Source organism: Diachasma alloeum, unplaced genomic scaffold (assembly GCF_001412515.2).
Source record: "Diachasma alloeum isolate Michigan unplaced genomic scaffold, Dall2.0 Dall_scaffold_00289, whole genome shotgun sequence".
Classification (NCBI taxonomy): Eukaryota; Metazoa; Arthropoda; class Insecta; order Hymenoptera; family Braconidae; genus Diachasma; species Diachasma alloeum.
In genome coordinates this window covers 1,436,123-1,461,811 of record NW_021680428.1, presented here as the reverse complement: position 1 = coordinate 1,461,811, position 25,689 = coordinate 1,436,123, and the positions used below count along the sequence as shown (strand labels likewise).

Here is a 25,689-nt window from a genome sequence, read left to right as displayed (position 1 = left end):
TTCATTCTGTCAAGATATTTTCTATGGAAATGCCGCAGCTCAAATTTCCGCAATTTATTTCTTTGATTTTTAAATAAAGAGAAAAAAATTGAGTGGAAAAACCTAAAACTTCATGTCGAGGAATTCTTATAGAAAATGTCTCAACAGGAAAAATTCCTAAAAAAGATAAAACTCTATTGATTTTCCTATAAAATAAAAACCAATAATAAAATTTCCTTTTGAATACCCCAGGTTTTCCCCTAAAATTTTTCAGCAATTCCTGAAATTCCAAAGAAATTTCCAACAGTGTATGCGATAAAAAAAGAAGTAATGAAAATTGAGAGAAAAAAATTTTTCTCGAAGTAAATTATTCTCTATATCAACAATTATTTATTCAACAGTGGTCTGATATGCTTGAACTCTCGCATGATTGCTCCAATCACTCAACTTATGCCTTGCATATCGATTTTCACTTCTCAGGACTCACAAAAGCGTTCATTAGATTTTGTTAATCTCCCAGGTGCAATTACTATCAAGGCATACCATAAAAAATGGCAGTAAATGCTCCATACTGCTCTGTCTAGATACTCTTTCTCCTTAATAATAAAAATCTCAGACGATTTCAGATTAAAAAATTAACATTCAAACTGTTTCACTCCAGTTTTTGTTAATCTTTCATTTTATTTCATTCGCATTCTCATTCATTTGTTCGTCAACTGATGATCTTTTATTGATATTCATCTATTCGATAATTCATGCTGATTCACAACCACTCGTCCAGAACTCTCTGAGAGTCATTTTTGAAATTAGAATTTGATAAATACATTAACAAGTATTGCCTGCTGGTTAATTCGTATTTCGGTGTGTATTAGCTTGCTTGCCACTTGAATTTACTCTTCATTATCCACTTTTGTCCGGGATTGCGGACATCACAGGGGGATAAAACTGGCTGGGCTGCGTCGCCTGGGGGTGGTATCGATAGACAGTGACCAGTGTTGGTGTGTCTGATCATTTTTGTCTGAAAATATTGATTTAATTCAATTTAATTGAATTTAATTTGAGGATATAATAAATGATATATTAATAATAATAATAAATGATGATAAAATGACAGTAATCGTTATGAATAATAATGATATTGAGGATTAAATGCAAAGGGAATTCTGGAAAAATTAAGGCGAAACGTTTTTACATCTTGAATTCATCCACAAAATTGCAATTCCGAATTTTTTAGCAGCGAGAAGACAAAAATTACCTAATTTACTTGAATTTTGAATTAAAATATGAATACTGGGTATCAAATTAATTAAATTTTCAATTTAGCGAAAGTTCAAGACAATGTTTACGGAATTTTCCTGATTTTTATTAATTTCCATTGATTTTTCCATCAAATTATGAACTTTTAATAACGCAATTCCGTGTAATTTCATTTAAAAAACGTTTGCCAATACCTGAAAAAAGCATGAAAATTTGTAAAAAATTACTTCTCAATTTTATATGAATATATTTCAAATAAAAAAAATATTATGGGAATTTTTTCAAATTGATAAATGAAAAATTGTCATCAACAAAATGAACTTTTTCGTTACGATAGAACGAATTGTAATTCTCCTGAGGTTGTGCCAAGAAATTTCCATTTTTCGAGCAAACTAACCCGGTCGTAATAAAAGAGATTCATAAAATATTGAAAATTCCGTTAAACTCACTTCTTCGTTATAGACCCATGCCTGATTTCCCCCCATTCCGTGACACCGGACTATTTTAACTGGACCCTGAGGACTGGCTGCGTCGAGGCACATGTCGTCGGACATTATCTGCTGCCTCTTCGTGTATGCAAACACCTGAAAATAAAAAATTTGATGAAGGAGGCTGAAGGAGCGTTGCGTGTTGATAGTACATTATTTGATTGTTGTTGAATATTCTCAGGGGTTTTATTAGAGGGAATGAATATTTTGGACGTCATGAAAGGCCGTGGAATTCATAGACCCTTCAGAATTTGACCCTTAGGAATATTTAAGGATTAAATTGAATTTGTTAATTACTTACTTTTTTTCTTATGAATAAATTCTTCTTATCAATAAATCATGGAAAATATATTTCATCTCATCAAGACACGGAACAGTTTTTTAAAATAAATTAATGTTCTTTCAAAACGAATAAAGACTTATAATAATAGTTTTTTTTAATAATAATTTTTAAAAAACTGAATCAATCATTTGTTTGATTTCAATAGAAAATTCATGGGAAAGAGGAAGACAATTTTTCCTTGAAATAATCGAAGTTTACTAATCTTTACTAAAGAATAAAAATTAGTAAAGTAATGGATCATCTAAATTGTCAATTGACTACTAAACAAATCATTCAAAATTTTCGACTGTTTTATGACTGTTGTATTGCGTATTTTTGCCAAGTGGAAATTGAGTGCAGGCTACTCATTCTGATTATTTATTCATTTTTTATTTATATTAATGAATGTAAAGGCAGTATTTTTGTGTATGTTTGGTATTCAGGGCCTGACGAAGCTAAGATTTTTAGCAAAACGTCACAATTTGTTAATAAAACAATATTTTTTAAACTATTTCACTTTATTATTCATCTTACATTCAGAAAAATGGGTTATTTGAATGAAATAAACTTTATTTGATTTAAATAAAGTTTATTTAATTCAAATTTATTTAGTTTATTTAGTTAATTCAATTAATTAAATTCATGTTTTCAATTTAATTAATGTAAATTTATTTTTGCTTAAATTTACTTAGTTCATTTGATTTAAGTAAAGTTTATTTAATTCAAATGAACCATTTTTCCGCATATACTACAACCCAAAAAATTCAAAACTTAAACTCTATCGATTACTAATCTTGCATACGATACCAAAATAAAAAATCAATGCTCACCTGATTACCACCGAGCCCATGACAGTAGCTCAACCCAACAGTCTCCCCAGTTCTCCTCCCCATAGTATCCAGGCAATTCCTCATCTCCACATTTTTAACATCCCCCAGGTAATAATAATCCAAGGGCATGGGTGACTCGGGATAAATGTTCTCCAGATACCATCTGAAGCTTTTACAGTTCAATCTCTCTCGCAGTTGCACTCTCTCCGATACGTTGCCCACTGGCACACTCCTCGCACCTGCAAAATAATTCCACTCAAGTTATGATGAAAAAAAATAACATCGACGTCGTGAAATCCGTTATTTGATGCAACAGTGCTCGTGTGCAAAATAATGAAGGCAATGAGAATAAAAAATATGTGATATCATGTGCTAAGGTCCATGTGGTGTGTCGTGACATCCAATATCCAGCCATAAACGTAAAACAACACCTATAAATAAATACAAAAAATAAATTTCAAGGAGAATGCCAACGGAAATTAATCGAGTGGAATAAAAGGTATTTTTCACTTTTAATTATTTTAAAAAATGTTTTTTATTGGAAAAGGTGATACGAGGCTTTATCATTCAGACGTCTAATCATTTTTAAATTCATTTGTACTCTTAAGAACAAAACCCCATGAATTAAATTACAAACAATAATAATAATAAAAAGTAAAGAAAAAAAATTGAAAATTCCATTAGTTTTCAACTTTTTTCATTGAAATGTTTTTTTAATAGAAATTGTTTAGCAGAAGATATTTTATCGATATAAAAAATCAATGGGTTTTGGTTTCTCTATAGAAATTCATATAAAAAAATTTAATTTGGAAAAAGTAAGCAGATGAATTTTAAAATAAAAATAAAAATCTATTGTTTTTTCTGTATGAAATATTCACAAAAGAGTTGAATAAATGACTAGATAACTGAATAAACAAATGAATGCTTATGCATTTATTTATTTTTATTTATCTATTTTACTTATGTAAAATAGATAAATAAAGAAATAAATTATTGCAATGCCACGTAGCATGAATTTCCATTAAGGATATGCAAGTATTTTTTACAGTTGGGTACAATTCAACTATTTTATCATCAAATTAGTCAATTTCATTGCTCGAGTAAAATTTGAAAAAATCGAGAATATTCAGCGTCATTGAAATTAAATTCTGCACAGAATTATTATTTTGAAACCTTATTTTTTTAGGCATTAAATTGATTTCTGGCAAAATTCTAAATATGAATAAATTTGAGAAAATTCATTATTTATAAATTATTTATAGAAAATGCCCGTAATTTTCAAAAATTGCAATTTTTAATTAATTTCATCTATCTTTCTTCAAAAGTAAACTTTCTGATTTTTTTCAGATTTTTAAAATGTTTTCTAACGATTTAGTATTGAATTTAGTACTGAATATTCATCTTAGCTGTTCAAAAACATCAAAATTCTCTCCCTGAAATTTCAATGTTCTCCAAATACGTAAATAAAAATAAGAAAATTGATTGTTTATAAATTATTCATAGAAAATGTTTGTCATTTTTAAAAATTCCCATTTTTCAATCATTTTATCAATTTAATTATTTCTTTCTTCAAAAGTAAACTTTCTAATTTTTTTTTCCGATTCTTAAAATGTTTTTCGACATTTCAATATCGAGATTTAAATTCAGACCTGCAAAGTTTAAATAATAAAATCAGCCTGACGAAGCTAAAATAATTTAGCGAATCGTCGCGCTATGACAATTTAATGAGCGCCGTAATTATTTCTCCAATGTCTCCTGACCTTTCACATATTGATTAATATAATGGAGATGAGAACATTAAAAAATATCATGGAGGTGAGAATCATTAACAAAATCATCGCAAGATGTCCGGAAACAGGGTCAAATGGGGCTCAAACAAAAGTTCTGACTACAAAAATAGGAGAACATTTTACTGGAGAAAAAAATTTCCAAAGTACTTGAATATCCTCAAACCCAACAGTCAAAAAATACAATTCCCCACAAATTCTTTGATTCCACTCAAATGAAAATAATGCAACGGGTATCTGATAGACTGTCATATCGATGTTACCTCCTAGCGGTGACGGAAGACAGTAGATAAATAGTATCGTGGGAGCATGCCAACACAGTTTTAATGATATGTGAAAGAACATGCTAGACAGGCAAAAAGGCAATGAATCACTGTATTATTCCCATGTTCTTCCCCCCCTCCTAATTTTTGTGTGCATGTTTTGTGCGGATAAATCTCCCCATGAACTTCAGTTAACTCTGTTTGTTTGTTCTTTCTCTTTCCTTCTGTTAGTTGCTACCTGGATTAATGTTGTAATAGAAGTACTTCCACTGGTCCAACCACACCTCAGCAAGACGGGCATTGTTGTGATTGACAATCTTACTCGTACCACCAGGAAATGTGTACGGCGTTGATTTACGAAAGACGTGTCCAACGTGTGAGCACGTCGCTATTTCCAATGTCCCACCACACATCCATATCTGACCAACTCAATTCGGTTAGTGTGTTAGAAATTATTGTTAAGGTTGGGGGGATTGGACGTACGATGAAAACTTGATGGACTTTATTTTATTGGAAAATTCCAGGAGCTTTTCTTAAATTAAGGCCCGGGTGTGCTATCTTTCGAACGATATCTCGATGTTTTTTTTCATCTTTCGTCATCTGAAATAGTCAATTAAGTCCTGCATCTTGCAGAAGTTTTGAAAAATTATGAATGAATAATCAAAAAAAAGCAGAAAAAATTCTCAATTTTTTCAAAGAGCATTTTTAATTTATATTCAGAACCAGTTGAATAACTAGAAATTGAAAAATGTATCTGATTTACGGTGACAAATGGCGGACTGTCACCCAATATCATGCAGGGGGAAGACTGATCTCGTAAATCTTTTCCCACTCTGCACAGAGACATTTATTACGGAAAAGGCTCTTTCAAAAAAGTTGTAATATTTTGGAGAATTTTTTAATCACACTTTTATCACATAAAAATGGCAGATGACTACATACCACTGTTTTGAAAATTGAGATACCTAGCTGTCACTTCCCATGAGGAGTTAGAGTTTTGTTATCCACCATGGAAAATGACAGCTAATAGATAATTTGCCACAGCGAATCAGATATTTGTAATTTCCACTTTTTCCAACTCATACTGAATCTCAATTAAAAACGCTCTTTGAAAAAGTTCAGAAATTTTTCTATTTTTTTTATCATTCCATCATAATTTTTGGGAATTTCTACATGATGTACCACTCAATTGACAATTTTGGATTACGAAAGATGAAAAAAATCCAGATAACATTCGAAAGATAGTACACCCGGAAAACCATAAAAACCATGTGATTTATACATTTCTATAAAACATATGTAAAACCATAAAAAAAATCCACGATTTTTGGGGAAAAAAAATAATTTCAGACGTCACCGTAAGCAGAAAGTTCAAATCCCGATTGCTTTCTCCCCTAAAAACTTTCCACTTCACCATAAAAAAAAGTTCTAAAAATCTGAACTGAATTTTCGAATGGAATCCCCGTAGAATTTCCCCCCAAACCCTCGGTCGTTCCATCAAATTAATTCGTACATGCCAGCATTACAATTAACGTCTCAAAAATCATAGCATTATAAAATCGAAGACATTATCGCTGTCGCCGTGCCTCAGGTTCCTCGAAGACCTAAATAATCCATTTTAAAAAAAACAGCAGTTGGTCAAACACATGTGTTTTCATGTTAGTCGGTTGGATGGATGAGTGGGACATTAAGACATCACAAGTGTAAATCCGACGTTAATAACCGATATCTATAGCATAAATTCCGTAGCAATACCTAGAACGAACTCATAACCATTCTAAAATTTCTTCTCTAAAAAAATTCGTATGAGCAACAAAAATATCAGATACCCGTTTGATTCTGAGATTTAATAAAAATCGACGGAACTTCGGTTACAAAATAAACTTACTTAATTCGTGCAACGAGACAATCTTCATGTTTCTGTCAACGTTCATCAAAAGCCACATTGTTAAGAGCATTAGTAATTCCAGAAGAGTATAAATAAAATATTTTTAACGAAAAATATCACATAGAGCGCGGATGAGCCAAGGAAATAGCAATTCAGTAGCGAATTGGTAAAACGGTAGAAATCAATTTTGACTACTGCCCAATTTTCAACGAATATCTCGGAATCTAAGGCAGATGGCAAAATTTTTGTTATAACCTTTTTTGTAGAGCCGATTGAGTGCTACAAAAAATGTAATGACGAAAATTGCGCTATCTCCCGTAGATTCGAAAATATTCCTCAAAAACTCAACTGGGAGATAAGTCGACTTCAACCGTTTTACCACTTCGCTACTGAATTATATTAAATTTTTGTTAAATAACATAATTTGAGGAATTGAATCGTGTCTAACCTGGGTTCATGGCATAGTAAAAGTCTCTCCACTCATCCATCCAGACCTCGGCTACTCTAGCAGCATTGTGAAGTACAATCTTGCTGACACCACCAGGGAACGTGTACGGTGATTTGTCACGGAATACATGGCCCACATGGGAGCATGGGGCTATTTCTAATATTCCACCGCACTGCCACACCTAGAATTCAACTCCAAGTTTCACAGAAAAGTTCCGCAAATTCAAGTTGCAAACTCCTTGAATTATTCACACGGTTTTAAGGAAATTAGAGCTGTAATGATTCGTTAGTGCGCCTGGGAATTAAGGCAGTTGAAATCACAGTTTTATTTGGCCGGGTGGGGGTGTCGACTTTGGAGAAGTGGTGGAAGGTGATAAGGGAAGAGATGATTTTGAGAATGTCTGGAGAAGTGTAATGCTGAGAATTTTTATCGAGTGGGAGTTTTACTGAAATTTCAAAGAATTTCGTCGTTCAAAATGGTTTTATTGTTTTTCATTTTGATTCTTCATTTTGAATCGTTAAAAGGGGTTCTGAATTTGCATTCAATCTGTACGAGAATTTGGATAGAAAGGTTCTTAAGCATGTTGATTTCTGCTTGAACTCCTTTAGATTAAAAATTTAAGAAAGTGATGTGAACTGATACAAGAGCTTGAAGAATAATTTTGTAAACACATTTGTATTTTTTTATATTTTTAGCAGAATAAACCACACGGTTTGAATGCTTCAAATAGCAAATAAGTAAACAAAATTAGAATGCAATTTAAGGAAGAGCAATAGCTGTTTGAATTTTTAATTTTTTAAAAGAATTTTCCTTCTTTCAGGAATCTGAAAACTGCAATTGCATTGAATATTCCAGAAATGAACTAATTTGTCACTAACTAGTATTTGTTGATAATAATAAATTTAAAAAACTAGTATTTGTTAAAAATCTCAAGATCTTTTAATTGAAATTTTTGAATTTTTAAGTCCCCCAGACATTCGCAAGAGGAATTGGTCCAGACTAATGACTTTCAATCCTTCTAATTAATGTATGACTCACGGGAATATTAATATGAAACCCCATGAAAGATTCTGAACATCAGAAAGATATATAAAACTCTTTTGACTCATAAAATTATAAAAAGATTCTAATTTTTTAGTTTTTTCCACGAATAATTCATAAAAAATTGATTTTCAGCCCTAAAATCATCAAACATTTTTCACAGCAAAGTTCTTTATATTAAAAATAGTTATAGTGACAACATAATTTGAAATTTCACGTGAATGTTTAAATATAACAATTAAAAAAATCAAACATTTCCGTTTAACATTTACGTTCTTCAGTTCCCCGGATATTCGCAAGAGGAATTGGTCCAGACTAATGACTTTCAATCCTTCTAATTAATGTATGACTCACGGGAATATTAATATGAAACCCCATGAAAGATTCTGAACATCAGAAAGATATATAAAACTCTTTTGACTCATAAAATTATAAAAAGATTCTAATTTTTTAGTTGTTTCCACAAATAATTCATAAAAAATTGATTTTCAGCCCTAAAATCATCAAAAATTTTTCACAGCAAAGTTCTTCATATTAAAAATAGTAATAGTGACAAAATAATTTGAAATTTTACGTGAATGTTTAAATTTAATCATTAAAAAATTCAAATATATGTTCAAAAATATTATCATATATTTTTAAACTCTTCAGTTCCTCTTCCCCAGACATTCGCAGGAGAAGTAGGTCCAGCCTAACGTCCTGGCATCCCCCCCATCAACCCATGACCCAAGAGAATAACCACAATAACTCACCCTGAAGCTCATTTCGAGGTTTTCACCCCCCCAGATGTCCATTCCCTCGTCATAAGCCCCAAGTTCGTAAAAGTAGTCTTTATCAATGGAGAACAATCCACCGGCCATTGTGGGTGTCCTTAATGGAGCTGTCCTGTCCCCATTACGCCTGTCCATTTCCCTCTGCGCCACTCGATACCTAATTGGCACAATTATCACCGTCAGTACCTCAATTCAAAGGAACTCCCCCCGAAAGATCGGAGAAGTGCAAATCAATAGTGAAATGGTAAACGGAGATAAGTCGACGCATCTCCCAGTTGAGTTTTTGAGGAATAATTCCAAATCTAAGGGAGATGGCGAAATTTTCGTAATGACATTTATTGTAGCGCTCAATCTGCTTCACAAAAAAGGTCATAACAAAAATTGCGCTATCTCCCTTAGATTCCGAGATATTGATTGAAAACTGGTCAATAGTCAAAATTGACTTATGTCGAAGAAAGAAAAACACTCAAAGAGATCAACAAGAGCAACCCCAGACCACTGAATATTCAAGATATCCTAAAGTCCCTCAGAAGAAAAGACATTAAGGCCCCGGTGTACTATCTTCCGAATGTTATCTGGATTTTTTAAATCTTTCGTAATCCAAAATTGTCAATTGAGTGGTACATCATGCAGAAATTCCCAAAAATTATGATAGAATGATAAAAAAAATAGAAAAAATTCTGAACTTTTTCAAAGAGCGTTTTTAGTTGAGATTCAGAATGAGTTGAAAAAAGTGGAAATTACAAATATCTGATTTGCTGTGGCTAATTATCTATTAGCTGTCATTTTCCATGGTGGATAACAAAACACTAACTCCTCATGGGAAGTGACAGTTAGGTATCTCAATTTTCAAAAAAGTGGTATGTAGTCATCTGCCATTTTTATGTGATAAAAGTGTGATTAAAAAATTCTCCAAAATATTACAACTTTTTTCAAAGAGCCTTTTCCGTAATAAATGTCTCTGTGCAGAGTGGGAAAAGATTTACGAGATCAGTCGTCCCCCTGCATGATATTGGGTGACAGGCCGCCATTTGTCACCGTAAATCAGATACATTTTTCAATTTCTTGTTATTCAACTTGTTCTGAATATAAATTAAAAATGCTCTTTGAAAAAATTGAGAATTTTTTCTACTTTTTTTCATTATTCATTCATAATTTTTCAAAACTTCTTCATGATGCAGGAGTTAATTGACAGCTTCAGATGACGAAAGACGAAAAAAAACACCCGGATAGTACACCCGGGCCTTAAAGCCATTTCAAAATTCTTCAAAAATTGTTCAATTCAGATGTAAAATGTTTAACAAAGACACTAACTAACTAACTAACATTACGAGACAATTACCATTTATATATTTTACTACTATGTAATGTAATGATAAATTGTAATAAAATTATTGGTAGATGAATGAGTCCGAAAGGGGTTGGGAAGCTTAATAAAAAAATAGAAACCGTTGACTTATCTCCTTTTATCACTTCGCTACTGAAATGAATCCGTGAAAATTACCATCTGAAATTGAGTTTCCAGTTGAATCCACCCCAGGTCATATCGCTCGCTGTTATGTACTCAAATGTCTCGTCACTGATCACATCGATTATGGGACAGACCACTGTTTTTCTGTTGTACGCTATTCTACTGAGCAATGGCTCGAGCCAGCCCTCTGTGCATTCGCAATGAGCATCGAGGAATGTTATCACTTGACCCGTAACTTTTTCAGCACCCAAGAGTCTGGCTCTTATCAGTCCCGATCGTTTCTCCTGGCGGTAGACGTACGTCGGGACTGGTAATGTTTTTACATAGTCCTCAAGATCTTGTTTGAGGTGATCTACAGACAAATTATTGGCCTTCAGCTGTTTGAATTATTGGCCTTCATTATCCGAATAATTATAAACTTCGTGGAAATTCCGTGGCGAAACGGTAAAATGGTTCAAGCCGATTTGGCGCTTAGCTGAGTTTTTTACGAATATCTCGGAATCTGAGAGAGATAACGAAATTTTCGTAACGACCTTTTTTGTAGAGCGAGTTGAGGGCTACAAAAAAGGTTATGATAAAAATTGGGCTATCTCCCGTAGATTCCGAGATATTCATTGACATGTCGTGGTTAGAATTATTTCAAAACTTAATTTCATTGAAAATTGAATTCCTCAATAAGTCTGACTTATACGTTGTCCACCGACGCTGACTTGCTGTCGATGCAGCTCAATTTACCGGCTTACCGCGCCACGCGTGTCCCTGAAAACCCCGAAATCGAAGACGCAGGGCAATTGCAGTGTTAACGATAAACTAACTGGCGCCCAATTATTAATATTGTCGAATAAACCTGTGAACTAAGGGATTTTCTTGAGCCCTGGCAGCCCTTGACCCAGGCCGCGCCAGGTGTGGGCCTTCAATTTATATTTTGCATTCAAATTTATCAATTTATTCGAATTATTTATTTAAAATCAAAAGGCCTGTCTCAATCACAGACACCTGGCCAATAGTCTAAATAACAAATAACCACAATTACCTCTTTCGCTGGCATCATCAACGAGGATGATCTCCTTGAGCAATGCACTGGGCGACCTATTGATGACCGACCAGACTGTCCTCAGCAGTGTACTCCACGCCTCATTATGAAACACAATGACAATACTAGTATCTGGAAGTGTCTTCTGATATGGCTTGGTCTTGCAGCCCTTGAACCTGACATCCTTCAACGAGCGATTCAACGCTATCATGTCACTCGCCATCAAGTTAAATTGATTGAGCTTGAACAGCTCTTGCTGCTTGGCCTCATCCTCCGGTCCAATTCTCACAGGATTGCCCATTTCCCCGGGCTTTCCCTTGTTCTCCTTCACGACTTTAGCTGGCCGCCACAGTTTAAATTTCGACGGCTTGTTCTTTCCATCCCCTGACGTATCAATCTCATTCTTTGGTGATTGCAAATGAGGTGCATTACCAATTTCCTCGGTAATTTGTTTGCTATCAGGACAACCCCATCCTGTACCGCGTATACAGTCAGAGTACAGCATTATCACTATGACATCCACCAGAAACCATACCAGAGAAGTCAGCAGTATCACTTGGCACGTGTGAATACGGATCTTTGAGCGAAACATTTTTACTTTCTTGGTTTTTCACAGGGGGCAATACTCGGCTCATCACCTGATACTATTGTCTGCGTTTTTTTTTTCGTTTTATTTTGCTGGAGATTTCTTCGGGGGACTTCCGCGGAGACCTGCTAACTTTTCTCGTAGGATTGCACGTGACCTCAGGGGGTGCTACTGTCCCCTGTCATCGTTACGAGGGTTTTTTTCCAATTTCTGAAATGTCAAAAGATTTTGCATTGGTGGGAGGTTGTTTGAAGACGAGAAACTCTTTGGGTAATAGATATGGAGAAAATGATGTTTTGGGAGGGGGGGGGGCTTCGCCCCCCTGTAAGTTAGGGGGGCTAGGGGGGTAAGGTACTGAGAGTCATCTAGGAGTCTTCTGGATTATGTGGAAATCATCAGTTAAATTAAGACTACCTCATGGTGGACGAGTTAACTGCGGAGGGGGCCTAGCCCCCCAATATTCATCTATGAAAGTAGGAGCTGTCGTTTTAGTGATAGATGAAGAATTTCTGACTTGTTGGTCAATGGAGTAAATACAGAACAGAAGAGAAAATTTTCATTTTTCATGTCTTGAAAATCTTTGCGGAGGGGGCTTCGCCCCCCCTGTACGCTAGGGGGGCTGATTCCCGTAGCATGGTCATGTGAAAGTCTTATGAGAGGCATTTGAGAGTCTTATGTGGGTTATATGGAGATTATCAGTTATATGAAGACTACTTCATGATGAGCGAGCCAAGCGCCGAGAGGGCCAAGCCCCCCAATATTCATCTATGAAAGAAACAACTCTCATCTTAGTGATAGATGAAGAAGAATTTCCAAGTTATTGGTCAATGGAGTCGATATGGAATAGAAGAGAATTGAACGAGTCAATTCTTCATGTATTGAGAAGTTTTGGGCAGGGGGCTTCGCCCCTTGTAAGATCAGGGGGGCCAATTCCCATCATAGAATTATGTAAAAGTCTTATGAGAGTCATTTCAGTCTCATGTGAGTCATATGGGTCACATGGAAATCATCAGTTATATCAAGTAGGATTGAAGAGGGTCTTTGCCCCGCGCCTTCCGAGGGTGCAAGGGGGCGAGGCCCCCTAACAGGGTCACATGAAAATCCTATAAGTCATCTGGGAGTCTCACGTGGGTCAGACGGATTATGAAATTACGAAATGATCAGTTACAGGGAGCCTACATTATAATGGACGCCCCAAACACGCAGGGGGCCAAGCCCCCCCGTATTAACTTACTAAGAAAAACCCTCGCTTAAGTGAAAAATGAAGAATTTCCAACTAGTTGGCTAGTGGAATAGTAACAGAACGAAACAGAACAGAACGAGTCAATTCTTCACGTCTCGTTGAGTATTGGGGGGCGTAAGAGGTGGTGAAGAATAATATAGAAGTTCAATAATTGAAATAATTTAATTTTCCTTCTCTGATCTCCATGGGACAGAATGAATTTCAGTCCATTATTTTTTCATCACCCAAGTGAAATGTCAGACTCTTCATTTGTCCATTTCTGACATTTCCATTTGAATACCTTTAAAATCAAATAATTCTATTAACATCACTGAATTATAACCTAATAAACTCCTCACTATTCCCACAATCATATGAAATCCCCAGTGGTGCAGAAATAGAATTATAGAATACGTCAAATTGAAAGTATTTCTGTTTCCACTCCAGTGATGAGCGACAGAGAAATGGTGCATCAATTCACCTGAAAATACAGCTCCATCAGCTCTGAATTTATTGAATTAATTGAGTTCTGTCATGAATAACTACCGCTTGAATATTCATTCCATGAATTCGTAGAATTTTATCCGAATGATATTCAACATTAATAGCATTACTTTTTCATTTATTCTCCGAATTACGTCAAACCGTTTCCATAACGATTATCGGAAATTGAATTACGCGAAATTCAATTGTATCTGCGAGCACTTGGCGGGGCAAAAAAAATGGGACAAACAGGAAAATTTCCTCTTTCTGTCCAAACAAATTAAATTCCCCGAGTCGTACTCATTCTTCTTTTACTAGCGAGTGTTTTTTTAATGGAGTGTCAGGTAAAAGTTTGCTCCTATTATTGCCTTGAAATTACTCAGGCGTTGTATTATCTGCAGAGGTACACAAGGCGAAATGCATCGAGTGAATTCCAATCAATTGAATCCTTTGACATTTTTTTATTGCTGTGGAGGTGTAATTACGACGAATGACTGGGCTTATGACCTTATCGATTTATATTCAGATCGGAGTGGAGTCGATAAAGTAATTGTCAATGATTTTTCTCCGATGGAATGGAGTTATCGGAATCAATTGGATAGTGAAGGGGTGAGGCAAAATGAGTATAAGGAAAATTGACAGATTATTCTGTAGAGATTTCTGTAAAATGAAAACAATCAATGTTTTTGCTCTTGAATGGAAGCTTTGCAATCGGGCAAAGCGATTACTTTAATAAGCTCTATTCATTGACACCAATTAAAATTTGATTATTCATACAGATTCAAAAAATTGATATTTTTCCAAAAATCGATTTTTCAACGATCACTCAAGACATTGTCATCAGAATGAAATTAGTCATGGCTCAAAAAATTTATAATAATAGCCTCTTGGTGAGTTATTCATTGGTGAGTTACACCCAAGTAGGAATTATATAGGCTGACGATGGAAACCAGCATGTACGAGTCTAGGTTTGGCGAGGCTCAGTGACTCAGGCCTGGGACAGGCTTGATTTCAGCGTTCACTCCAGCCTGAAATGAGGGTGATTCAAGGGGCCATTGGCGAGGTTCAATTTAGGCCTAGTCCAGGTTTCGAGTATTGAGGCTCAGTATATCATGGCCTTCAATTGAAAGCCCGAGTTGAAATCCCGAGTTTGTAGCAAAGATGTCAGACAAGATATGAATGTTTTTTTGGGCTCAAACGAAAGAGCGGGTCGAGAAATGGCGTGCTAGGACCTCTAAAGATGGTTTTGAACCAGGGGAGACTCCTAGACCCCAATGTTCTATACATACTCCTAGACCCCATTGTCCTCCTAGACAATGATGTCACAACTCTGCTTTTCAATTGAAAACAGATATCATCTTTAGAGACATTTGTCATGTTTAGAGGCTCTAGCACGTCATTTCTCGACCCGCTCTTTCATTTGAGCCCAAAAAAACATTCATATCTTGTCTGACATCGATGCTACAAACTCGGGTTTTCAACTCGGGCCTTCAATTGAAAGCCTTCGGCTCGGCCTGTAAACTTCACATTCGTTGAAAACGAAGTTTATGCCCGAGTGGTCTATACTATTTTATGCCACATCGTGCAGAAGCCGAGTTTGAAGCACGCTGCGCGAAGCGCAGCGTGCGATAAACTCGACTTATTGCACGGCGTGCCATAAATGTATAAATAAGACCAATCGCCCCTATCACCGGCTATCTAATCGCAACAAAATTCTTCTCACAGTATCGCCGGGAACGTCAGCGATAATTTCATTGAAAAATCAATCAAAATAAACTCGTTAAACAATCACATGCCCCCCCCCCCCCCCCCCTCCCGACCCGATAAGTACCGTTCGTCTTCCGCATACGAAGCCTCCATCACAACTGAATCAAAACAAAGAGAATAAACACACGGGGAAATCATTGACACGGTCATTGGTACTTGAGTTTACGGTTCACGCGTTTGTGGAGAGTTCACCGTGACAAAGGAGCGCCACCTGAATTAATATTATGCACTCACGCTCCGGTAAATACGTCGGATCATGGAGGCATGAAGAGACAACTTGTGCCGGCATTTCCAACCGGATGTATCGTTCAGATATGTTTCCCAATTGGCGTATTTAGCTCTTTTTCTAGAAAATTTCAGTCCTACGGGGGTTGTCTAGTCATTGGTTCTTGGTGAGAGAGTGGAAATGAAAATATTTTTAGTGGTTCAATTTTTTTAAATGTAACATTTCGATATATCGATCGATTACATCAATATATTTATCTATTATATGGATATATTGATCTATTATGGCGATATATCAATCTAGTATATCAAAATATTGATGATATATTGATATAATACATCAATACGTCGCTCTGACGCATCGATAAATTGCTCTGGTAAGTGGGAATGGTAATATTTTTAGTGGATCAATTGGTTTTAATGCAAAATGTCGATATATCGATCTATTACATCAATATATTTATCTATTATCTCAATATATTTATCTACTATAGCGATATATCGATCGATTATATCAATATATTAATGCTTTCTATCGATATATTGATCTACTATACCGTTATATCGATCTTTTCGTTCAAAATTGAATTTTTTTCCATCAAAACCATTAACTGGCATGAGATCATTTTTTAATGAAACGTCTGAGATGATTAAACAATTTCCAATAATAGGACATTTCTCGATCAATTTACATCGAATCTTGTATTTGCGAGGCCGTCAATCTCATTATGAGGACGATAATCTATTTTTGAACAGTACTATTCGTGTTTTCACATGAATTATTGATTTTTCCTCAATTCTGTTCAACTTTATGGGTCATTTTCCTTTGTATTCTGAGTGGTTTCGCCTGAATTATTGACTGGGAAAACCATTAAGGCCACTCATGCTTTGAGGAGATTCGCTGATAACAGTTTTTCCTTGGAATCTTGAAAGATTGAGTGGGCAATTATTCATATGTGGGGGCAGATGAATGGATCGTGCGCTTCGGCGGTAAATTTTTTACCTTTTGTATTCTATTTCTTTTAATGCGTTCCTCACAAAATAAACTTTATAGGAATAGAATTGGTTTGTTGTAATTAACATTTATTGATGCAAAAATTTTTGTAAATTAATAAATTGTTAAATTTTGCGAAAATTTTGGATTTTATTATTTTTGAAAAATTGTATATAAATTAGAACAACAAAAATTTCGCATTAGTCCACTCTAAAATCAACTCTAAACTAGAATTTTCACCCTAGAAACAAAACTTGACGTTTTCATTGAAATCCGTGACTTCAAAAGAGTCTCCTCATCTCCTATCTCCATCATAAATCATGAACTCCATCAACAACTCCATTCTGAATCCCATTGGAGCCTGGAGACTGCTCCATCAGCAATAAAATTTCATTAAAAAATTCCAACAGCAGCAATACCGTAATTTTTTTTTATTCGCCTCAACATGCGTATGAATATCATCACGAAACCGATAAAGCCCACGAAATGCTTGATTCCTCATGTAACCCATCGATATCCACATTTTATGTACCCCGATGTGTGCCTGCTGAGGCATTCCGGGATCTGAGCACGCGTCTATCGCACTCAATCTCTCGGTGAGTGCATTCGGGCTTGACCGTGCGTGCCATTGTTAACCGTTATTCCACCAAACGGGGAGGGAGTTAGCCGCGTGAACGACGCGTGTGCAACTATACGTGTAGTATAAATTCACATTAACTCGAAACAAAAAGAAATGGTAAAAAAATATTTTTTTAATGACAGGAAGTCCGACGATAACCCCATTAATTGCATCTCAGTCATTCATTTCGAGTCGTAATGCGGAGGTTTAATACTGCAATGGATAATTGTTTGGAAAAGTGGAGTCAGAAACAATGAATATTTTTAATTTAACACCTACTTTGTTGGGAACAATTGGAATTTCATGGCGAGGTTGAGGGGGAAAACGAGGAAATTGCGATTTTCAATGAAAATTGAATGGAATTTATTATTTTTTAGCAGCTGGAAGACGAGAGTACCAGAATTTACTCGAATTTTCCATCAAAACATGAGTACTCAGTACCAAATTTGAAATGAAAGTAGAAATTTCAATAAATTGACAATTAAAGAAATATTTATGTGAATTTTCGTCATTTTTACTCATTTGCAGGGAATAATTGAATTGAAATTTTAGTAGAATTGTTATCTGATGGGAATTTTGAGGAAAAGCCTCGGGAATTTCAACCAAATATTTTCGCAAGTGCATTGAATTCGATTTTAGGGTGAAAACGTCGGAAAATTGCGAATTTCAATGAAAATTGAATGGAATTTATCATTTTTTAGCAGGTGGAAGACGAGAATTCCCAAATTTACTTGAATTTTCAATTAATTAGGAATTGAAGATGTATTTATATGGATCGTCCTTATTTTTATTCATTTCCAGAGAATAATTGAATTGAAATTTACATTTTTTATAGATTTTTCATGAAATCATGAATTTTTATAGCCGAAATTCCTTGAAATTTCAGAGTGATCATAACGTTTATAAAAAATCAGAAGTGCACCGAAAATTTCACCAAAAAAATCCTCAACAATACTTTAAATTCGATTTACGGGGAAAAAGTCACGAATTTTCTAGTGAAAATGACTATTTATTATCAAATTCTCTTGAATTTTCTGTAAATTTCTTCAAAATTCCGGGAATTCCAGGAATTTTTGGAGAAATTTTCTAAATATTCAGAGGATTCTAGAATTTCTGGAGAGATCTTCCTGATTTTTCATGAATTTATCCAGAATAATTAAACTGAGATTTACAGTTCCAATTACAAAAATTCTTGAAATTTCTGTGGAAACGTTTCTTGATACAAATTTCCAACACTTACCACAAAATTTCAACAGTTTACGCTAATTTTTAAATTAATTGAAAATTATTAATGACAAAATTCCCCACAAACTCCGTCAAAAAAATTCACCAAAGCAATGGCAAATCTCATTCATTTTTTCTCCCTTCATCAATTGAATTCTATTTTTTAAATACTCCAGCGAGACAATTGTACCCATTTTCCGGTGTTCGATTTCGATACCATCAATTGCGATGACCTTTAACGCCTCCAAATGTATTTGGAAACCACTCAAAAGGTCGGATGACCGATTGCGTCACGCGATCACTGAAACTCAATCTCCCCCGAAAAAAAAAAATCCCGAAGTCAAATTCCCTCGCAATCATGTAGATTCAGATCGTTAAAAATAAATGACTGCATTCTTGAAAATTCGCTCGATCCTCCGGGCGTCGACAAGAGACACCAATTAGTACCCCATAAATCTCTTGATTTTTAAAAATTAATTCACAATCAATTGAATGAGTTCCGACATTGTGATGCAATCAACGCCCACTCGGACAATCAATAGCATCGAATCGACAAATAATTCCCATGTGTCGCTCAATGAGCCATGATTGGAGAGCAGAGCATTTGATGGTCCAGTGCTTTGATAAAAAAACTATTTCTCCCGATCGGGAAAAAGTCGCGGAAATTGAAAGATGTTAATAAAGGTACCGACTCGTGAAGGGGGAAATTGTCAAAAGAGACTGGATGATTGATCAGTCGAATGGTTTTACGATCCGTTGGATAATGTCAATCTTCGTTGGGGAATTTCCCTCACTTTCCCAAGGCTCTTCGCATCAGTAGTGAAGAGGTAAAACAGAATAGGTCAATTCCAGAGCTGTCCACTTTTTTATGGATATTTCTGAGTCTGAGGGAAATGACAAAAATGGTAGAAACAATTTTTTGTGAAAGAGATATGACGTTTTTGAATGCAATAAAACTCTTTGGCATTTTTTTGTGTCAATAATATTTGTATTCAGGGCTGATGAATGTATTTATTTCAATAAATATTTATTCATCGATTTTATAAATGCATTTTTTATACAAATTAGTAGCGAAGTGGTAAAACGGTTTAAGTCGACTTATTTCCCAGTTGAGTTTTTGAAGAATATTTCCGAATCTAAGAGAAATAGCGGAATTGTCGTAATTACATTTGTTGTAGCTCTTAATTGGCTCTACAAAAAAGGTTATAACAAAAATTTTTCTACCTCCCTTAGATTCCGAGATATTCATTGAAAACTGCCGAACAGTCAAAATTGACTTATACCGTTTTACCACTTCCCTACTGAAGTAGAAACGCAAATGAAAATTCATATGATTTTTAATAGAATTGACGCAAAAAAATAAAGGAATTGAAATTATCCATTCATCGTAATAAAATCCACGAAGGAGAAGCTTGGAAAATTTTTATTCAAAACTTCTTATAGAAATGAACACAATAAAACGAGTTATATAGAAAATCAACATCTGAATGCTTTTTTCTACGAAAAAATATCTATTGAATTTTTTTTTATCCGTTGAATGGTTAATAGAATTGGCATTCTGTATATCTAGAATTGGCTTGTTATAAAAAACAAATCTAGAAATATAAAAAAAAACAGTATAATTCCCTAAAGAAACCGCTAGAATTTTCTATTAAATTTTTTCGTACGTGATTCTTTCAGAAATGAAAGCTTAACTTGAATTCTGAGCTCAACGCGAATGAAAAAGACTTTAACTTGGTCAGCAAATGACGAGGGGTCAACTACGGGGACAACCGCATTCCACCGAGCGTCACCGAAATTCTGCAAATATTTTCTCTCTATTCTTGATTTTTCTACCGAAATTTTAGGGCATAAATTTTTCAAGTTTTCTCCGTTGTATTTTCATTTTCATTGTGTTTTCAACAACGGCATCAATATGTCTCACCCAATTGCCCCCTCCGCACTAATCATCACTCAAAATACTAGCGAAAAAATCACGTGGCCCATTCATTACCCAATTAACGGAGAATCGACACGTCATCAAAATTCTGGAGGGGTTAATGGGAGATTAAATTGGTCATTTGGCATTTCGGTTAGCCGCAATCTAGTGTCATGGTGTTTCGACCAGGTGCAGCGGCGAGAGGGGGGAATATACCGCAGCAAATAAACGAGAGATACCCTCTTAACGCATCGTCGCATTAATTCTGCAATCCAATATAGTACGGGTTCTACCAACGGGGCTTCAATGGAATCACGAATCTCGGCGCAAACGTGTAGACTTTTACTTTAAAATTCAATATCATTACGGTAGTTTTTTTTTATCGGGGGGGGGGGGGGGAAATCGGAGAAAATGTAATGAATAAAAAATTTCCATCAGTTGTAATTGATTGACGTAAATTTTATTCGCTCGGGGGATTTTAGATATTGGAACAGAACAAGTTGTTTTTATTTGTTTTTGAATGGGTATTGAACCACTTTGTTTACGAGGGATTTAGGGGCAATGTGAAAAAACTTGTTTCGGGATTTTGTTATACTGGGGGAAGTGATGGGTTTGAATCGGATAAAATTATTTGTTTGAGTTTTTTTATTCGTTTCGATGAAAGCCGGGAGCTATTCTGGGGATCCAGTGTTTACGCCTCGTGGAATACTCAATTATCTCGTTAATTAGCTGTTTCAGGAAAAAATTGTTGGAGATATTTTTTGTTGCAAATTTTATCAGCTACAAAAAAGCTTTTATGACGTTTTCTCCTAGAGTCACTCGCTTTGGTGATAAAATTACAATTTAACAAATTGAATTTTTTCTTCTTCTTCTTTTGCATGAAAAGCTGGATAAATTCATTAGTTTTTGTGCTGAATAAAAAAAAACAATTGATAAAATCAATTTTCAAAATTTATTATCAATTTATTATTATTGTTAATACGAGAATTGTTTGTTTATGTTAAAGATATACAAATGCTTTCTTTTTTTCGTTATATATTTGTATTATCAGGATTTCCCCCTGTGAAAATGATATCATCTGTCAAAAAACAGTGAATAAAATGAATTAAAAATTAAAAAATTAGAATTTCCAAATTCCAAAGAATAATCTAAAAAGCGACACTAAATTATTCACCTCTGCATTTTCATTTTTCCATCAGCTCTAAATTATTCAAAATAATAAATAATTCCCATCTCCAGATGTTCCACAATTCTACAATATAATTCATGAATTCCATTAAAAAATCATTCGAACTAAATCCCCAGCCCGCAGTCTCCTACTTTCTTCCGCCTCGTTAAATACTGAATTATCTCGTTGACCAATAATTTTACGAAAAAATGTCAGGAGACATTTTTCTTCGTAAATTTTCTTAGCTACAAAAAAGGTCTTATCAAATTTTCTCCTAGAGTCACTTCCTTCTGAGATAAACCCCCGAAATTAAAACAAAAAAACTCGACTCGTCTCAAACTCCAAAAAATCACGTAAAAAATGACTCGAAAATTGAAAATAATAGAATCATAAAATGATGAAATAATAATAATAATAAAATTCAAAATAATGAATAATTCCCACGTCTAGATCCCCCACAACTCGCCACCATAATTCATTAATTCCTTAGAAAAATCATATTTCGTTACCCAGCAATTTTACGAAAAAATATCAAAAGACATTTATTTTCGTAAATGTTCTCAGCTACAAAAAAGGTCCTATCAATTTTCCTCCTAGAGTCCCTCCCTTCCGAGATAAACCCCCAAAATGAAAACCCCAAATCTCGACTCATCCCAAACTCCAAAAAATGACTCAAAAATACTTCAGTAATTCCCAAAATTATTCATAACAGCAAATCTCCATCTGTCCCCGAAAAATCGGCGCGTTAATTCATTCACTCTGTTTTAAAATCGTGCGTCGACTCCAACCGTACCTCATACACGTCAAACGTGTAAACCTATCTCTGACACGAACGTAGCTCGAATCATGGGACCGTTACCTCCACGCCGCATGGCACAACAGCCGAAGGTACCCAGTGCGTTAAACCCTCGGTATTGATAAGCACCCAATAAAAGCAATATGCGGGAGTAGTTTGGCCGCAAAAGGCGCCGTTTTCTAGGACTCAACAGCCAAAAAACGCGCCCGAATAAACTTTAGTATTCGCGTTTTTTACATTTATCCCGAAACGTTACAACCACATGTACTCGTTGTATCTATTCTCTCGTATTCGATCGTTATAGCCCGTTCGGTTCCAACTCGCTGCCCCACGAGTGGCGGCCACACGACCGGCGCGATAAAAGAGCGAAAGAATAGCTGAAGTTGAATAAAAAAATATTGCGGGGGAAAACGAACCCTGTGTTATCTTTTATAGCTGGGGAATGGCTGAGTGAAATTTACCATTTTTTTTTCCGTTGCAGGACTTTTTTCAGAGCTTTAAAATGTAATTTGATTTATTTAAATCGCGTCACTTGGTCTAGAGATATTTACGATTGATTAAAGATAATTCATTTAATCCACAATTTCCTGATGTTAGAATTACTTGATTTTAATCATTAATAACTCAAGATTCGCAGACTGAAATTTCCCAAACTTTTTTTTGTTTTCAAGATACTTTTTAGAGTTTTAAAATGAAATTTGATTTATCCAAATCGCGTTATTTGGTCTAGAGATATATACGATTGATTAAAAGTAATTCAATTAGACCATAATTTCCTGAAATTCCAGAATGACTCCATTTCAATCATTAATAACTCAGGAGTGGCTGAGTGCAATTCCTCCAATTTTTTTTCGTTGTCAAGATATTTTTTAGAGTTTTAAAACGAAATTCGATTCATTTGAATCACATCATTTGATCTACAGATATTCACAATTGATTAAAGCGAGTTATTTTTATCCACATTTCCCTCCAGAGACAGCACCATAAAAATGACTCGATTTCAATCATCAATAATTCAAGATTAGCAGAGTGAAACCTCCCAACTTTTATTCCATTCTCAAGATATCTTCTCAATCTTCAAAATGAAATTTGATTTATCCAAATCGCATCATTTAATCTACAGATATTCTCAATTGATTGAAGTGAGTTTATTTAACCCACATCTCCCTCCAGAGACAGCACCATAAAAATGACTCGATTTCAATCATCAATAATTCAAGATTAGCAGAGTGAAACCTCCCAACTTTTATTCCATTCTCAAGATATCTTCTCAATCTTCAAAATGAAATTTGATTTATCCAAATCGCATCATTTAATCTACAGATATTCTCAATTGATTGAAGTGAGTTTATTTAACCCACATCTCCCTCCAGAGACAGCACCATAAAAATGACTCGATTTCAATCATCAATAATTCAAGATTAGCAGAGTGAAGCCTTCCAACTTTTATTCCATTCTCAAGATATCTTCTCAATCTTCAAAATGAAATTTGATTTATCCAAATCGCATCATTTAATCTACAGATATTCTCAATTGATTGAAGCGAGTTTATTTAACCCACATCTCCCTCCAGAGACAGCACCATAAAAATGACTCGATTTCAATCACCAATAACTCAATATTGGCAGAGTGAAATCCCCCAATTTTTTTCCCATTCCAAGCCCACTTTTCCAATCTTGAAAATGAAATTTAACAACTCAAAATCGCCCCATTCGTTCACAAGCTCCCGCAAAAATAAGAAACATGATTTAACCTCACCCTTATTCAAACCCCGACGAAATAATGTTCCATCCACATGACGTTGTAATCAGGACGTGAAGGGGGGAATGTTCTCTCGACTGAGCGAGCGAGAGATAAACGAGAGGATGCAGGACACAGTCTCACGCACGAGATATGATGCAAAATAATCTAAACGTACTGATAAAAAAATCCAGAGCCAATTTCACTCCCGAGCACTTGTTCCCACGTTTGACCCCACGAGTGACGTTTTTTAAACGACAATATTTTTCATTTAACCCAACTGCAGGGACCGGCATACACACCTATGACCTAGTGGCGATGAAATTCCTCGCAGGTGTACATTGCGAAGGCCTTCTGTAACTTGTACTGGGTGAGGAGCTGACACGATACACTCGACACTGCTGGGATCCTCCCCACAACTGCAGTTTTGATCGAAAACAACGATTCTGGGGGGCAATGAGGAGCTTTAGGTGGGGACACCTGTTTCAGGATGAGTGGCAGCACTGGGCAATCACTCGCCACAACGCGATGACTACGATTTTTCGGTTCTAAAAGGGATTTTACGGCATTTTTGGGGATCGTTCGGGGGGAAGTTTGAGATTTTCCGGGCTCTCTCGCTCCAAAACCGAACGCTCCGAGAATGTACCGGCCGCCATTTTGAAGGGAGCGGCGGGGGGAGGGAGAATGTCGAGAGGAATGCGAAAATGGCGACGCCATCTCCCGGCGGACGCGGAAACGTCGGGTTTGAGCGCTTGGGTTCTGTTGACTCGCTCTGGATTTTTGGTGTTTGTTGAATTATCGGAGGGATTGAGTGCGTGAGGGATATTTATTCAGTTGTTTTCGGTGGGGGCTCGATTGGAGAACTGGAATTGAGGATTCCGAAGTGATACAGTGTTTGTGAAATAACGGGGGAGTTCAACAAAATTCGTAGTGGACTTGGTTGCGTCGACTAGGTGAGTGAACTCTTGGCTAATTCAACTTTTGTCAAATTGAACTTCCGTCAACAAAACCTCGGATTTGTCTTGTCTTTTTGGGAGAATATCAGTAGTTTGTTTGTCATTTATTTCATTGAAGCCCTGTTAATGCTCTATTCCTGTGTTTTTGTACTATTCTACTGGAGTTTTTGAAAGTTTTTGAAAGTTTCTCGAAGTTCAAGCTGTTCACGTTTTATTTCTTCAAGTCGATATGAAGTTTTTTCAACGGAAGTTTTTTAAACATGGACCCAATAATGGATGCATCATGAAATAGGGGAGGATGGGGTAAAATGGACACTGGTCTTTTTTTAAATTACTCATAACTCAGAAACAAATTTATCAATTGAACTCAGTTGGGGCTCGTCACAAAGGAAAATAATTGTTCTTTATATT

The 25,689-nt window shown here is 35.3% G+C and overlaps 2 protein-coding genes across 6 annotated transcripts in view; one reads left to right on the top strand and one right to left on the bottom strand.

Moving 5' to 3' along the window:
• Positions 1-146: 146 nt before the first annotated feature.
• On the bottom strand, positions 147-24,953 carry LOC107039013 (polypeptide N-acetylgalactosaminyltransferase 5). 3 transcript variants are annotated; one of them, XM_015258434.1, is made up of 8 exons: positions 24,341-24,953; positions 11,581-12,376; positions 10,581-10,899; positions 9,056-9,233; positions 7,263-7,443; positions 2,877-3,115; positions 1,686-1,820; positions 147-997 (listed from the first exon to the last, which is right to left on the bottom strand). In XM_015258434.1, exons 2-8 carry the CDS (start codon positions 12,170-12,172, stop codon positions 848-850), a joined length of 1,794 nt encoding a protein of 597 aa, XP_015113920.1. In that variant the 5' UTR covers positions 12,173-12,376; positions 24,341-24,953; the 3' UTR covers positions 147-847. The 3 variants fall into 3 exon arrangements, with proteins under 3 accessions (XP_015113920.1, XP_015113922.1, XP_015113921.1); XM_015258436.1 differs by lacking the exon at positions 7,263-7,443 and adding an exon at positions 5,165-5,345; XM_015258435.1 differs by having other exon boundaries at positions 24,625-24,953.
• Positions 24,954-25,071: 118 nt separating this feature from the next.
• LOC107038960 (fatty-acid amide hydrolase 2) overlaps positions 25,072-25,689 on the top strand; it is a 135,673-nt gene continuing 135,055 nt past the window's right edge. For all 3 annotated transcript variants that reach the window (XM_015258339.1, XM_015258338.1, XM_015258336.1), the window contains exon 1: positions 25,072-25,275. The gene's annotated coding sequence lies outside the window, so the exon portion shown is untranslated. The remainder of the gene's footprint in view (positions 25,276-25,689) is intronic.

What these genes read in the sequence shown, in the direction of transcription:
- LOC107039013 (XM_015258434.1), bottom strand. Translation starts at nt 12,172, where the DNA reads ATGTTTCGCTCAAAGATCCGTATTCACACGTGCCAAGTGATACTGCTG. An exon ending in ATGGGCTCGGTGGTAATCAG is followed by an intron (nt 1,821 to 2,876) that starts GTGAGCATTGAT and finishes TTTTATTTTCAG; the next exon opens with GTGTTTGCATACACGAAGAG. An exon ending in CATGGGTCTATAACGAAGAA is followed by an intron (nt 998 to 1,685) that starts GTGAGTTTAACG and finishes CAATATTTTCAG; the next exon opens with ACAAAAATGATCAGACACAC.